General features: G+C 41.9%; 1 protein-coding gene across 4 annotated transcripts in view; it reads right to left on the minus strand.

Moving 5' to 3' along the window:
- Positions 1 to 1783: 1783 nt before the first annotated feature.
- dab2ipb (DAB2 interacting protein b) overlaps positions 1784 to 13087 on the minus strand; it is a 48310-nt gene continuing 37006 nt past the window's right edge. For 3 of the 4 annotated variants that reach the window (XM_076085749.1, XM_076085757.1, XM_076085740.1), the window contains exons 11-14: positions 11034 to 11171; positions 7130 to 7332; positions 6961 to 7048; positions 1784 to 5160 (exon numbers count right to left, since the gene is read on the minus strand). In XM_076085749.1, the coding sequence (XP_075941864.1) occupies positions 4993 to 5160; positions 6961 to 7048; positions 7130 to 7332; positions 11034 to 11171 (597 nt within the window). In that variant the 3' untranslated portion in view covers positions 1784 to 4992. The remainder of the gene's footprint in view (positions 5161 to 6960; positions 7049 to 7129; positions 7333 to 11033; positions 11172 to 13087) is intronic. The other variant, XM_076085765.1, reaches the window with a different exon arrangement.

Consider the following 13087-nt stretch of genomic DNA (forward strand, 5'->3'; position numbering starts at 1 on the left):
TCTGAGTGAGATCCCCAATGGACTCATTAAAGGACACCATTTGTCACATCATTAGTGGAGTGTATGCTATAATGGCAGCTTGTGCTATTTCCATCTCTGTGTTGAACGAGGCAGACCGATGAGCGTTTTATTTTTCTGCATGTTGGTAGATTTTAGATAATGTTTCACAGCACAAACATCTGCCCACGTTTCCTCGACCTTCCGTTGCGGAGGCTGACGATGCCAGTTGATGCTGCACCTCTGGTTGGTTTTAGTCTTCATAGTTTTGTTGTTGTTGTTGTTGCCCTCTGGTTCAACAGCTGAGGTGTCCATCACCTGTCGGAAAGATTTATTTTACCTTTTAGCTTCCATTGAAATGTTGTGCCGGTTTGCACATCGGATACGAATTGAGCACCAAAAAACATTTAGTTTGGCGATGAACACTAAAAAGACAGTCAATAGTAGTGTAACGGATCTTTTTTGACATGCTATACTATGACTTTTTTTTCGACATGCTATACTATGACTTTTTTTTGACATGCTATACTATGACTTTTTTACGACATGCTATACTATGACTTTTTTACGACATGCTATACTATGACTTTTTTACGACATGCTATACTATGACTTTTTTACGACATGCTATACTATGACTTTTTTACGAGATGCTATACTATGACTTTTTTACGAGATGCTATACTATGACTTTTTTACGACATGCTATACTATGACTTTTTTACGACATGCTATACTATGACTTTTTTACGACATGCTATACTATGACTTTTTTACGACATGCTATACTATGACTTTTTTACGACATGCTATACTATGACTTTTTTACGACATGCTATACTATGACTTTTTTACGACATGCTATACTATGACTTTTTTACGACATGCTATACTATGACTTTTTTACGACATGCTATACTATGACTTTTTTACGACATGCTATACTATGACTTTTTTACGACATGCTATACTATGACTTTTTTACGACATGCTATACTATGACTTTTTTACGACATGCTATACTATGACTTTTTTACGACATGCTATACTATGACTTTTTTACGACATGCTATACTATGACTTTTTTACGAGATGCTATACTATGACTTTTTTACGAGATGCTATACTATGACTTTTTTACGACATGCTATACTATGACTTTTTTACGACATGCTATACTATGACTTTTTTACGACATGCTATACTATGACTTTTTTACGACATGCTATACTATGACTTTTTTCGACTGAAACATTCAAATCTCATTCCCATACCGGGAGTCGAATCCGGGCCGCCTGGGTGAAAACCTTTTCCCATTTGATCAAACTGTTTAATAATATAAGACTTTAATAAAGCATTTTTCCTGGCTTTGAGCTATATTTAAAAACAAAGTGTGAACATTTTTATATAACAATCAGCTCAATACAGCTATGTGAGAGAGACATTTTGCAACAGCCCCCCCCCCAGCCCATTTTCAGGCTTTCTCCTATACCCACTGTCGGGAATAACAATCAAGCAGTATGTAGGTCAGGCTCACTGAGGAGTAGGCACTGCTCAAACCGGTCTGTCACATCCCTCCATCACACCCTCCACTCTGCCTTTGGACCTGGAGTCTGAGCATATGGTGTCTCTAGCTGCTCGTCATCTATCTAGGCCTGTTGAGTATATAATGAACATGTGATTCATCTCGCACGCACTCAAATTAAGCTTCATTTACATTTGATAACAAAATGTCACGGAGAACAATGCGAGCGAGCCGACGAGAGACAGACAGGAGACGACAAGATTTTAAAATAGCTAAATAAAACTTTAATAGGTCTAGTTGCAAATGTACATAAATTGCACAGCCACATTTTGTCAACACAAATTCCTCTGTACATTATTGTTTTGTCACTGTCGTCAAAGGAAGCAGAATCCAGCAAATACTTTATACTTTCAACATACTTACAAAAGTATTTTCTACAAGATAATAGAAAACATACAACATCTTTTACTTTATTTATAGCTTTATATTTTTGACTGATCTTTTGTCTGACTGGCTTAACTGTTTGGAAAGTGAGCTCACGGTTTTCAGACTTGTAAAAAACGGAGGTGGGAACATGGATGGGATAAACCGACTGGGGGAGCCTCTTCCTCTTTACGTGTTGTCGGCCCTAGATGTGCACATACGCGACAGCCTCATCAGGTAACTTGTATCATTGTAGACTGCAGTTTAAAAGTAAGACGATGAAACTTTTGATGAATAACCGCCCATTGCTAAATGTTAAAACTGACAACAGTAGTTCACAAGAGCACAATAGCAAACAATAGCTTGGTAAAAGCTATTCTATTTAAAGAAATTAATGTATTATTTCTCTGTCAAAAGTTACATTGTCTCACTTGAATCCCTGCAGTTATACAATATTGTTTAAGGACCGGTATGATGAGGAGGAAAGTCCTACATCTCTCTTTTCTTTCTGCAACACGATTCTCCAGTCTGAGGCAGAGACCGTAGACAGTCTGTGGTCTGAGGCTATTCCTATCTATTCAAGCAGGAACAAGTTAAACAGTTCTGTTTATCCGACACAACCATTTGTGAAAGAGCAATACCAAAAGTCCCTTTCTTCGGTTTCGAACTTTGCCACATTTTTAAACACCTGAAACAGGTGCTGTGCTGAAAAGAAGAAGCTCATTATGAACACCAACCACTGAACGTAAAAGTGCAAAGAGCTAGACTGAAGGGAAACGCGGGGTTGTGTGGCCTCCTCCACAACTTCCCAACTCCTACTTAATCAGTTTTTTTTTGGCTCGTGATATTACACTCTAAACACAAAAACAATAGCGTTAACCGGGAGAACACTGAAAGGTTAATTTAATTGTATAGTTCTACCCAATGAGGACAGATGACTGACTGAGCTATTCTGTATTTACAATATCCATAATGATACAGCAGAGGTTGAGCACAAGATACATTTACAAAAAGCTCTGTTAACATTAGGTAAAAATAGTGTGAGCATTTTTATTTACACGTTCCCAGGCCGTCCAGCCTCTTGATGCACTCGGTTATCATATATTTACTGTATATGTCTGCAGCAAAGCATTCGTCATCGTCATCATCACCTTGGAATCGGAAACTAAAGAAAACAAATGGTGTTTAAAGACACGACCGTTGGGTCTAGAGGGAGGATGAAGCATGCAGAGCCTCACACTGGATGTGTACAGTCTGTTACAGGTAAGAAAAAAATGAATACAAAAATATACAAAATACAGATGCTGAGATGGTATGAGAGCAATGAGAGCGATGAGAGGGGAGAGTAGACGGACCAAACCCCATGTTAAGACCAACTGTGAGTCAGCAGCTTCACATTCGGGAAGAACGAGGGATGAAGGTGAGGAAAAGAAAAGAGAGGAGAGAGATGATGCCACTAGGATTAATAGAGTCACAGTTTGGATGCAGCATACTTCATTACCACTGACAAACAAAGCAGTTAAGAGAGAAAGTGTTGTAACGAAGGAGGCCATCTTTACAACGGCTCACCAGTCCAGTGTACAGGATGAGTGAGCGTGTCTGAACACATGTCTCTCAATAACTATTGTGCTACTAGAGTGAGAAGGTCACACACACACACACACACACACACACACACGACTCAAACTATAATTGTAAATCTGGGTTTGACTGATCTGTGTCTTTCGGGAGCAATGATAAGCACCAGAAGAAGAAGTGATCACTGTGCAAGCTATGCCGCAGCTGTTAGAACTACTGTACAGACATTTTCTCTCTAATGTAGTGCATACTGCATGTAAAGGGTTAAGCATGGTGGAGATTTGAAATGGGTGACTGAGGCGCTGGTGCTGATCACTGCTCGGTGCGATCGACTCCTCCAGGGCTCTAAAGCAAGCTACACACCACAGTCTTTCATCACGAGAGAAGAAAAATAAAACTAGATCTCACTCCTAAATAAAGGGCTGCTTTTATATTTGAGATTATCAAATATAGATATGTGTGTGTATACTCTATCGAAGAAAAGAAATGCATACATCTATATTAAATTTCATCAATATAGTATCACGTAGAATTCATTTACTTTAGTGTTCATAATACATTTATGTGTGTATAATTTTATGTTCGTATCCTTTACAAATCCACAGTTTAAGTTGTGCCTTTTTTATTTTTTTTTTGCAGAAATAGGGGAGCTGTGGGATAAAGTCGAGGTGTGTTCCTTACTTAAGGCGTTTCATGTACCAATAGCGTCTCACAAAGTGCACTACATAGGGGGGAGGGGGGGGGGGGGGGGGAGCTCATCGGGAACACACCCAAGGAGTCAAAAGGGACATAAAGATAATTTGGGACAAAAAATATCTATATTCTTTAGCTCCTATTTGGTTCTTTATAAACTATGACTTTGAAATAAAGCAAAGTAATCCTCTCAAGACCACTAGCCTGGTAATCCTCAATGCGCGTGATTGTTGTTTAAGTGGGTCCGCTTGGTCGTCGAGAGGGAGAAGAATAAAGTGAGAGAGGAGGAGAGGAGGGTTGCTAGAGTGACCGTGTCTGCCGGTCGTCACTGTGTGTGGTTATATAGTGGTTTGTCCCAGGCGTGGGCGGGGTCTTCAATTGTCCCAGCGACTGCATACATACACGGGCAAAGAGTATGACTGATGGACAGCTTTAAGTCTCATATGTACAAGCTCTGCCCCGCCTCCTCTGGCCGTCTCCCTTGCAACGAAGGCCGTCTGGTGATCTTGCTCTCTTGGGGGTGTTTCTGTCTGTCACGCTTAAGTCCCGCCTCTTCCGGTTGGCCCGCTCACTCCCGCACTGGTGTCCAAAAAGGTTGAAATGTCTTCCAAAAGTACTATGTTCGCTTTTTAAAAAGCGCACGCGCACCCTCGCGGTCTCTCAAACAGGCATGCAGCCGTGCATGCACGTGAACGTCCTCTCTCTGAATAACTGTACACACGCAGGCACTCAATCACTCGGGGGGGGGGGGGGGGGGGGCAGAGTAGCCGGTCCGTCTAACAATTGCTGCTGTTTCTGAACTCCCCGTTTTCGGTTATCTGCAGTTTGGTGGGGTTGGTGGGTGAGATGCCGTTGCGGGTCTGCATGCTGTAGCGCTCCTTCAGCTGGGTCAGAGCGCTCATCAGACGGGCGTTGGCTGCATCCAAAGATGCTATGCGCTTCTCCTGCACACACACACACACACACACATGAATACAGTCAGAGAAACGTAGTGCAGAATCTATATTTAGACGAGCCACAGTGATCTGTTTCTCTTCATCATGCAAGACCATATTTGTATTCTTATCCTAAAACCTCTCTTACTTTTTTTCAGTGAGGCTTGTTTGTACAAGTTGGATTTACAAAAAACATTTTAACTGCAAAAACTTGTTTTAAATTGCTTTTTTTCAACCTGAATTCCTCACCTGTTCTTGAGGAGAGGACTTAGCATTTCCATTAACATTGTCAACCCCCCGAATTACCATGTAAGGCTACGTGACATCATTCAAAAAAATGTTACCAAGAAGTAAAAAGAAGCATATCGCACCGCATAGCTTCAAGTCCTGCTGTCGGAAATCAGCAGATTAAACGGTACGAATTTATCAGTGTCGCTTTCCTGTTAAGGAACCCGCAAAATGAGAAAATATTATGCGATGACAATAGCGAAAAGGGAATGATTTGACATTAAGTTAGATGCCAAAAAGGTCCTGCGTAAGAAAAGACAACCATGATTTGAGTCTATATTATAGTACAATAGGTGACGTTATGTGTTCCTTGGACAGCAAAACCAAAGAAAAGAAAAAACCCCGATGCTGCTGGAAGACTAAGAAATGTCTATATAATACGTTTTCACACAAAAATACCAGTGGCAAAATATAGGAGATAAAAATTGCATGATGAAGAAAATCACACTGAAATTATGAACATTATTTTATTATTTCAATTAAACCTGGAACAGATTTACTATCCCTATTAACTCAGATGATTTTAATTCATAAGTCAAATAAGTGTTTTACGAAAGTCACCCGTACATGACTCGGCTGCTCCTAAATTTCCGTTCCAAAGAGAACATTCAAAGTGCGAGAAGTTGCAAGAAATTAACGGGCCATTTGAAATCTGTTTGTATGAATGCTTCTTGCACGAGGCTCACTGTGTTAATTATATAATGTTGGCAGCGCTGAGCAGCACAGAAGCAAACCTCCCTCCCCGTCTTCATAATGAGATTTCTGGTTTTTTCATTCTCTCTGCCTGTTTACTGAAAGCGACGAAGTATTGCCTGACTGTGGCGTGTTTGTTTGCAGATGCAAAGCCTCATTAATTAAGGCATGAGGGAGATTAATCACCTATGCATGTACATGCCTGGGTTTGTGCAAATGTCATGTTGCAGCATAGCTGTGTCCCCCCCCCCCCCCCCCCAATTCTGTTGTAAAATCACTTTGACATTAATCTCCAAAGACGCACACGGCGTCATTGTGTGTTCATCGTATGCATATAATGTACACTTTCTCCAGGCTATAGAAGAAATGGTATCCACAAATACTCACACACTCATTCTTTGCTTAATTTATAATTATTCTCAACATTCAGAATTCCTTGCAGGCGAGCCCTCTAAAGCAACAACTCTTTTCTTTTCTGAGACGGATTTTAAACAGTTTTATATGAAGAAGAACCACATGGATTATAGAAGAGCTGCATGTCAACAGAAAACTAGATAAGACATTTGCAAATGTATGTTTTATAAGAGAAAGAGTGGGAGGGAGCTGGGAAATTCTGCTCAGCCATTCAAGCTTGTCAATGCCAGAGCTGAGACTGCCATGAATTAAACATCTCTTTGACCCTTTGTTTCCTCAAGCAGAGGACGCAAGTGACAGCAAATACAAATTTGAAACGCACAGACAAAGAGCATCTACAGAACCGTACAAAAGGCACAGTGGGCGCTGGATATTTGCTGTAAATGTATTGTAAATGTGACAGAGCAAACTGACCTGTGCGTCAATGATCTTCTGTTTAGAGTCCACCACCGCCTGCATGTCTGAGTGATCCTTCTTAAGCTCCTCTTCCACCGACATCAACCTGCAAACAGGACCACTTTAATCAAAATCTGAAGAACAAGAGCACAAAGCTGACGTAACGGTTTCTTCTCCTTCCCCCTACCTGCTGATGATGCCCTTCATCTGGAGGTCCTTGTCGTCCTGCTGTCTGCGCAGGCGCTCCTCCGACTCCTCCAGCCTGGCCTGGTACTCCATCAGCACCTTCTGGGCCTGATCGTCCTGACCCTTCAGACGGCCCTCGTACTCTTCCAGCTTCTGCACCGACGACCGCAGCTTCTCCTGCAGCATTGCGATCTCCTGCTGATACTGAACAGGGAAGCAGAGAGATGAGGAGATTCTCATCGTCGCCGTTGTCGTTATCATCATGAACATCATAATCATCAACCCTATCAGCAGGGTCCCCTTCTTCATTACCGTCCCTGACAAGAACAGAAAAGAAATCTCTCAATCAGGCCTGAGATTAGGTCCTGTTGTTCCTGAGAGAGAATCATCTCGGTCTAGAATATAGAAGGGAATCACACGGTTCATTTACAAGCCATTTTCATCATTGCGCTTTCATACTAGACCTGTATAGCTGCCCTAAAAATAACATAATTTTTCTTTCCAATCAAACATTTCTACTAACAAGGTGAAGCTTTCATCAACACTAGCAACGCTTTCATTGCAAATCATGAATCGAAAACAGTGTCAGATTCAGATGTTTCCCGTGTCAGACCTCTGGCTTGGTTAAAAAAAAGGTTAAACTGGTAAAAAACAGAGGGAGAAAGAAAAGAGAGGAAGTTTAGAATGAAAGAGGAGGTGAGGAGGGAGGGATGTAACCAGTGAAGTCAGACTCTAATCTGTGAAATAAACCCTGAGAATCTCTCCCTGACCTCTCGCTGGACCGAAGAGAGGCTTTCGCAGGAGTTTTCTTCAGGCGTCGGGGGAAACTAATGTAGTAATCGAATCTCTTCTGGATAGAAAAACACAATTCTTATAGCGGTGAGGGATGCTGTGATCAGTCAGCGTGTCACTAGAAGACCATTGAGAACAGGAGCCTGCAGCCATGCTAGCAGCTCTGTGTGGCTGTGCTAAAGCAGAGTGGTGCTTTGTGCTAAATGCTAACAATCAGCATGCTCACAACGACAATGTTAACAATGTTCAGCACATTTTTGTTTCGTGTGAGCATGCTGATTAACACCAAATACAAAGTGCAGCTGAGTGTAATGCCGTTAGTTTTGCAGGACACAAAGTGTAGCATCAATTTGACCTGATGATGGCGCTTTTGAGAATGGCCAAAATCTCAAGGGGACGTCAATGGCTGTACTGACTTTCATGACATCACGCTGCTAGCATGACTAACAGGTGTAAACAGATCATTATCTTGTCTTCTCATTGTGCTTCATCCTGACTGATGTTTGTTGGTCTTTCTGGCTGATAATATCTAGTGGACCCTGTCAACAGCCTCCTTTATCAAAGCCCTAACACAAAGTATCAATCAGTAGTATTCACGTAACATTTTAGACCTAAGAATTACAGCCTAAATAAAAACAACAACAACAATAAATGAGCAGTTTATCTGTGTGATAAATCTGAACTGGGTCCAGCTTATTGTTCAGTGATGACTGATGGAGAACCCTGTGAAAGACAAACTATCAGAGCACCCCGAGTTATCAGATTCAATCACACACACAGCGAGGATGCTGCTGGGTTCATCCATCTTTCATTGTCACTCTCCTGCTCACCACGAGGACATTTTCCCCATCAGCCCGCTCTTCCCAGGAGGAATGGTGACCTCAAATAAATGTATTATCGGTTCTTCTACCCTTTTTCTTAACTCCTCTCTCCATCTCTAATAACGCCTCTTCTCTTGTCACTAGATCCCTGGAGAATTAAAGGACATCTAGTGTGTTCGGAACAGCCTTTGTCCTGCACCGCTTTCTCACAAACGCACAATACTGCTCTGTAACCCTGATATGTCTTTCCCTGTGCCAGATGGCGGCCTGCAGGACAAAAGTCGGCCCTCCAACATTCATAGTTCATATTAAAAACGATTCACTGTAGATCATTTAAATACAAGTCTAATTCAAAACCCCAACCCCAATGGCAGAACCCTGCTCTTTGTATACATTTGCAATAAAGAATGAAAAAAAAAAAAATCTCACATCCTTCCAGAAGAATGACATTAATAATCCTTGACTGGATGCAGAGTCAGACATCAAGATAAAAAATAAATAAATGCACGCCCCAACAATTTTGCCTTCCTGTGTTTCACATTCACTATGCAATGAAACACTTGCTCTGATTCATTCAGTGGCATCCAACTGGAAAATAACAAATAGGGTTTCTTGTTTTTATTCTCGTAAATGCAAATAGTATGATATATTATTGCACTTGTGTTCATCTAAATGAGCAAACAATTGGAATTTCGATTTAGCTTTCTGCTCCTCCTGCAAGACAAATGCCCTAGCATTTGAACATGGCTACAGATCACTGGATATATACAGTGTATGTAAATGGATGTGAAAGCTTAAAATGGCTACCGTATGGCCTGTGTTGGTAAGACTGTATGGACCATTAGCTGCAGCCTGTGTCTGAGCTGCTGTGCGAGATGTACTGTTTTCCAATCCTTCTCTTGTTGCTGCTCGGCTATTTTAGGGCGGCTGCTGGCTTCTTTGTTAAGACTGAAGTTATTGCCTTCTTTGGTTGCTCTCCCTGCCTGGGCTGCTGGCTTCCATAAAGTATGAGCTATGTTAGGATGACAGGTTTGTATTCATTATGGATGGGGAAAAAAAAAATATGGGGGAAGCATGTGGCAGCCAATCAAAGCATGGAAGCGAAGCTGAGGGTGAACGGTTGTAAAGGAGAAAAGAAGCAGGAACACAGGCAGAGGAAGCAGCAGAAGGAACTCTCTCTGTCTCCATCTCTCACATAGATGCAAGCGCACACAAGCTCCAACATGTCTGTGTGAATGTACTGCATGCGCATACACACACATACACACACCTGCTTTGGTCTTCAGGTTCATTCCAAAGATGGTAAGAAAGACGAGGGAACGTTGTGAGGGTTGAGAGTTGTTATTCAAGGCCCAGGGACATTTTTATATGAAGTAAAGAGGTTAAAGCTGGTCTCACTAAACTAAGTCTCACTGCGCACTATATTACCAGAGCTTGTGCTCTCATGTAGGAGAAAAGTGACAATACAGGAAGTGTATCGTTTGCTAAGTCGTGCATATGTAATGATTAGTGGATTAATTGATAGAGAGCTGCAATTATCGATATTTTTCATGTAAAAACATTCCAGCTCACGTGAGAATTGGATGCTTTTCATGTGATTTATGATACTACTTGGGGAAATAATGATGGGTATATATCGCAATGTTTCGGACATTCTATAGACCAATAGTTACCAAGAAAATAATCAGCAGATTAATCAATGATGAAAATGATCCTCGTCCTGATATTCAATATCGGCACCTGCTTACACCCACACTGGTATTCTTGCCAACTGTATGTATTCAGCAGTTATTTGAACTGTAATAGCTACTTTCTGCCATTATTGCTGTTGCTGTGACTTTGATGCAGTTGATAGCCACGACCGGGTTCACTGCAGGCTGTGAAAATGGCAAAAAAAAAATACACATCCTAGAAAAAAATAGCCTGAACATCACGGGAAAGCCAATTTCAGGAAAATTGATTGAGGCATTATGGGGTCACATGCAGAGCCAGACGGATGCACAATATATCCTATTTACCTCAATTTATGTTATAAATGTGGATATTATGACTTTAAGTGACAATTTGGGTATGTCTAAGGGACCTCGGGCTTAGAGGAAAGGCAGAGTGGGAATAAATCCAGCAGACAATTAAGTGTAGGAGGGGTGTTTGACGGAGGGAGGTGTATGCGGGAACCAGTGATGGGTAGAGAGAGGAAGGATAGTTAAGTGGGAGTATCAGGGCTGAAGGTTGAGGTGGATTGTGAAAGGAGGTGTTGGTAAAGGTCAGAGGTTGGATGAAGAGGCAGGTTACCTTCTCCACCTGAGTCAGATCCTCTCTGTTTCTCAGTGACTCGGGCTCCATCCCCTCATGGTCTAAATACTGCACATTCATATTCAATAGCCAGGCTGCTGTGCGGTCCAGCGCACTGGGGTTCACTGGGGAGGGGGCCTAGTGAACACAACACACACACACACACACACACAAACAAACACAAACACACACACACACACATGAGCCGAGTGCAAGTGGCAGGGAGGGGAAGGGGGGCAGGTTGCAATAACAGCACAGAAACAACAGAAATAAGCTTGAAATGCACCAAATCATCTGGACTGAAAGCAGCAGGTGGAATGGATACACACCCCTGTGTCTTCAAGCTCACACAGACACAGCAGAGCACACACCTCAAAGCACTGATTTAAACACGTGCGAGTGTGTACACCTACAGTGTCGCACTAGCACCACGGAAGGTAATTACGGTAAGATTGAATGGGAGGAATTGAAATTGGCCTGGAGGCACTTAAGGTGTGTGTGTGTGTGTGTGTGTGTGTATATGTGTGTGTGTGTGTGTTTCTATCTGCCAGTTATCTGATGGACAGATGAGTAGAGAGGGTGGCCGTGGGCTGTTACAGTACATGAGAGGAAATGTAGGACGCTTTTATAGTCCAGCACACTCATGAGCATTGAGGGCTTTTGGAAATCGCTGAAATATCAGAACATGAATATTTAAAAATAGAAAAAGTAAAAACATTTTGTGTCAGCCGACAGATGAGATGTATCAGAACTTGACTACGTTGTTGGCTTCATTGAATCCAGGCAGATTGAATGAAGATCTAACTCTACATTCACTTTTACTCAGTATCAATTATTTAATATTCTGTATATGTCACACATGAAGGAAATTCAACTTAAAGCCACTATGCAGGATTGAAAAATGTCAGACTTCTGGCATACTCCAGTTTAGCATGTAGCATGCTAAAATGAGCTAATTATCATTATATATATAATACACTGATGGGAATGTCCTTTTTGCAGGTATTTGGTCATGAATCAAAGTATTGGAGAAATTTACAAATTGACCCGATGATCTCGCTTGACCACCAGAGTTAAGAAATTTCACCACCGGGAACACAAATGTCTGTACAAGATTTCATGGCAATCCATTCATCAGCTGTCGAAACAAAACCACAGATTTCAACCTCACGGTGGCACAAGAGGCAAAGTCAGGGGATCACCAGAGTCAGCAGGATTCATCATCTGGAAACCATGAACGTTACCCAATCCATGTAGTACATGTCGACACATTTGACCTGCTGATGGTGCTGATGGGGAAGAAGTCACTGGATCACAAAAACTGTTTGGATGCATGTTGTGGGGACCATTCATGTGTAAAATCTCATGGCAATCCATTTAATAGTTTCATTTTGACCGACATTACCATCCAAAAGAATCATTTTAAAGATGAATCTACACATAGTGGCTTTAAGGTCCTGGAGGTTTGCTGCTTCAACCGCTGAAAATAAATGCGTGTGCCGAGTTCCCCCTAACAAGCAAATTAAATTAAGCTTTGGTTCTATCAGTAAGCCAGTCGATCTAAAAGCATTCCTGTAATATTCCACAGAGAGGAGAGCAAAGCATTGTGGTTAATATGCAGATATCCTGCCCTTCAGCCAGTTACCAAGGGCAACCATTCACCGGTGTTTTTAATCACAGCCTATATTCCTCACCTGCCAATGTTGAACATAGACTTACCAGCGAAGGCATTGAAGAAGTGGAAACTTCCCACTGTGACGACACGCTAACCGAGCAGTATACTGTATCTGTTTGTACCCGTGAGGTCTGAGTGTGATGTTTGTGTGAGCACAGACATCGCTAGTTAATAGGATGCTAATTGTGCCTCCACCACCCTCCTCCTCAGCCCATTAAACCTGACCAGTAAAACAGTGGTGAAGTGATCTGCTGCCTGTATGCAAATTGCTGTTATTACACGCACAGTGACTGTAGTTCATTAGGGCACAATGTGCCGGGTGTCAGTGCTGAGGCCACCCACAGCCTTTCTCAACATATGGGCGTTTTGTACAATGGCC

This window comes from Anarhichas minor, unplaced genomic scaffold (assembly GCF_050575085.1).
Source record: "Anarhichas minor isolate MPS153535 unplaced genomic scaffold, ASM5057508v1 ptg000002l, whole genome shotgun sequence".
Lineage (NCBI taxonomy): Eukaryota > Metazoa > Chordata > Actinopteri > Perciformes > Anarhichadidae > Anarhichas > Anarhichas minor.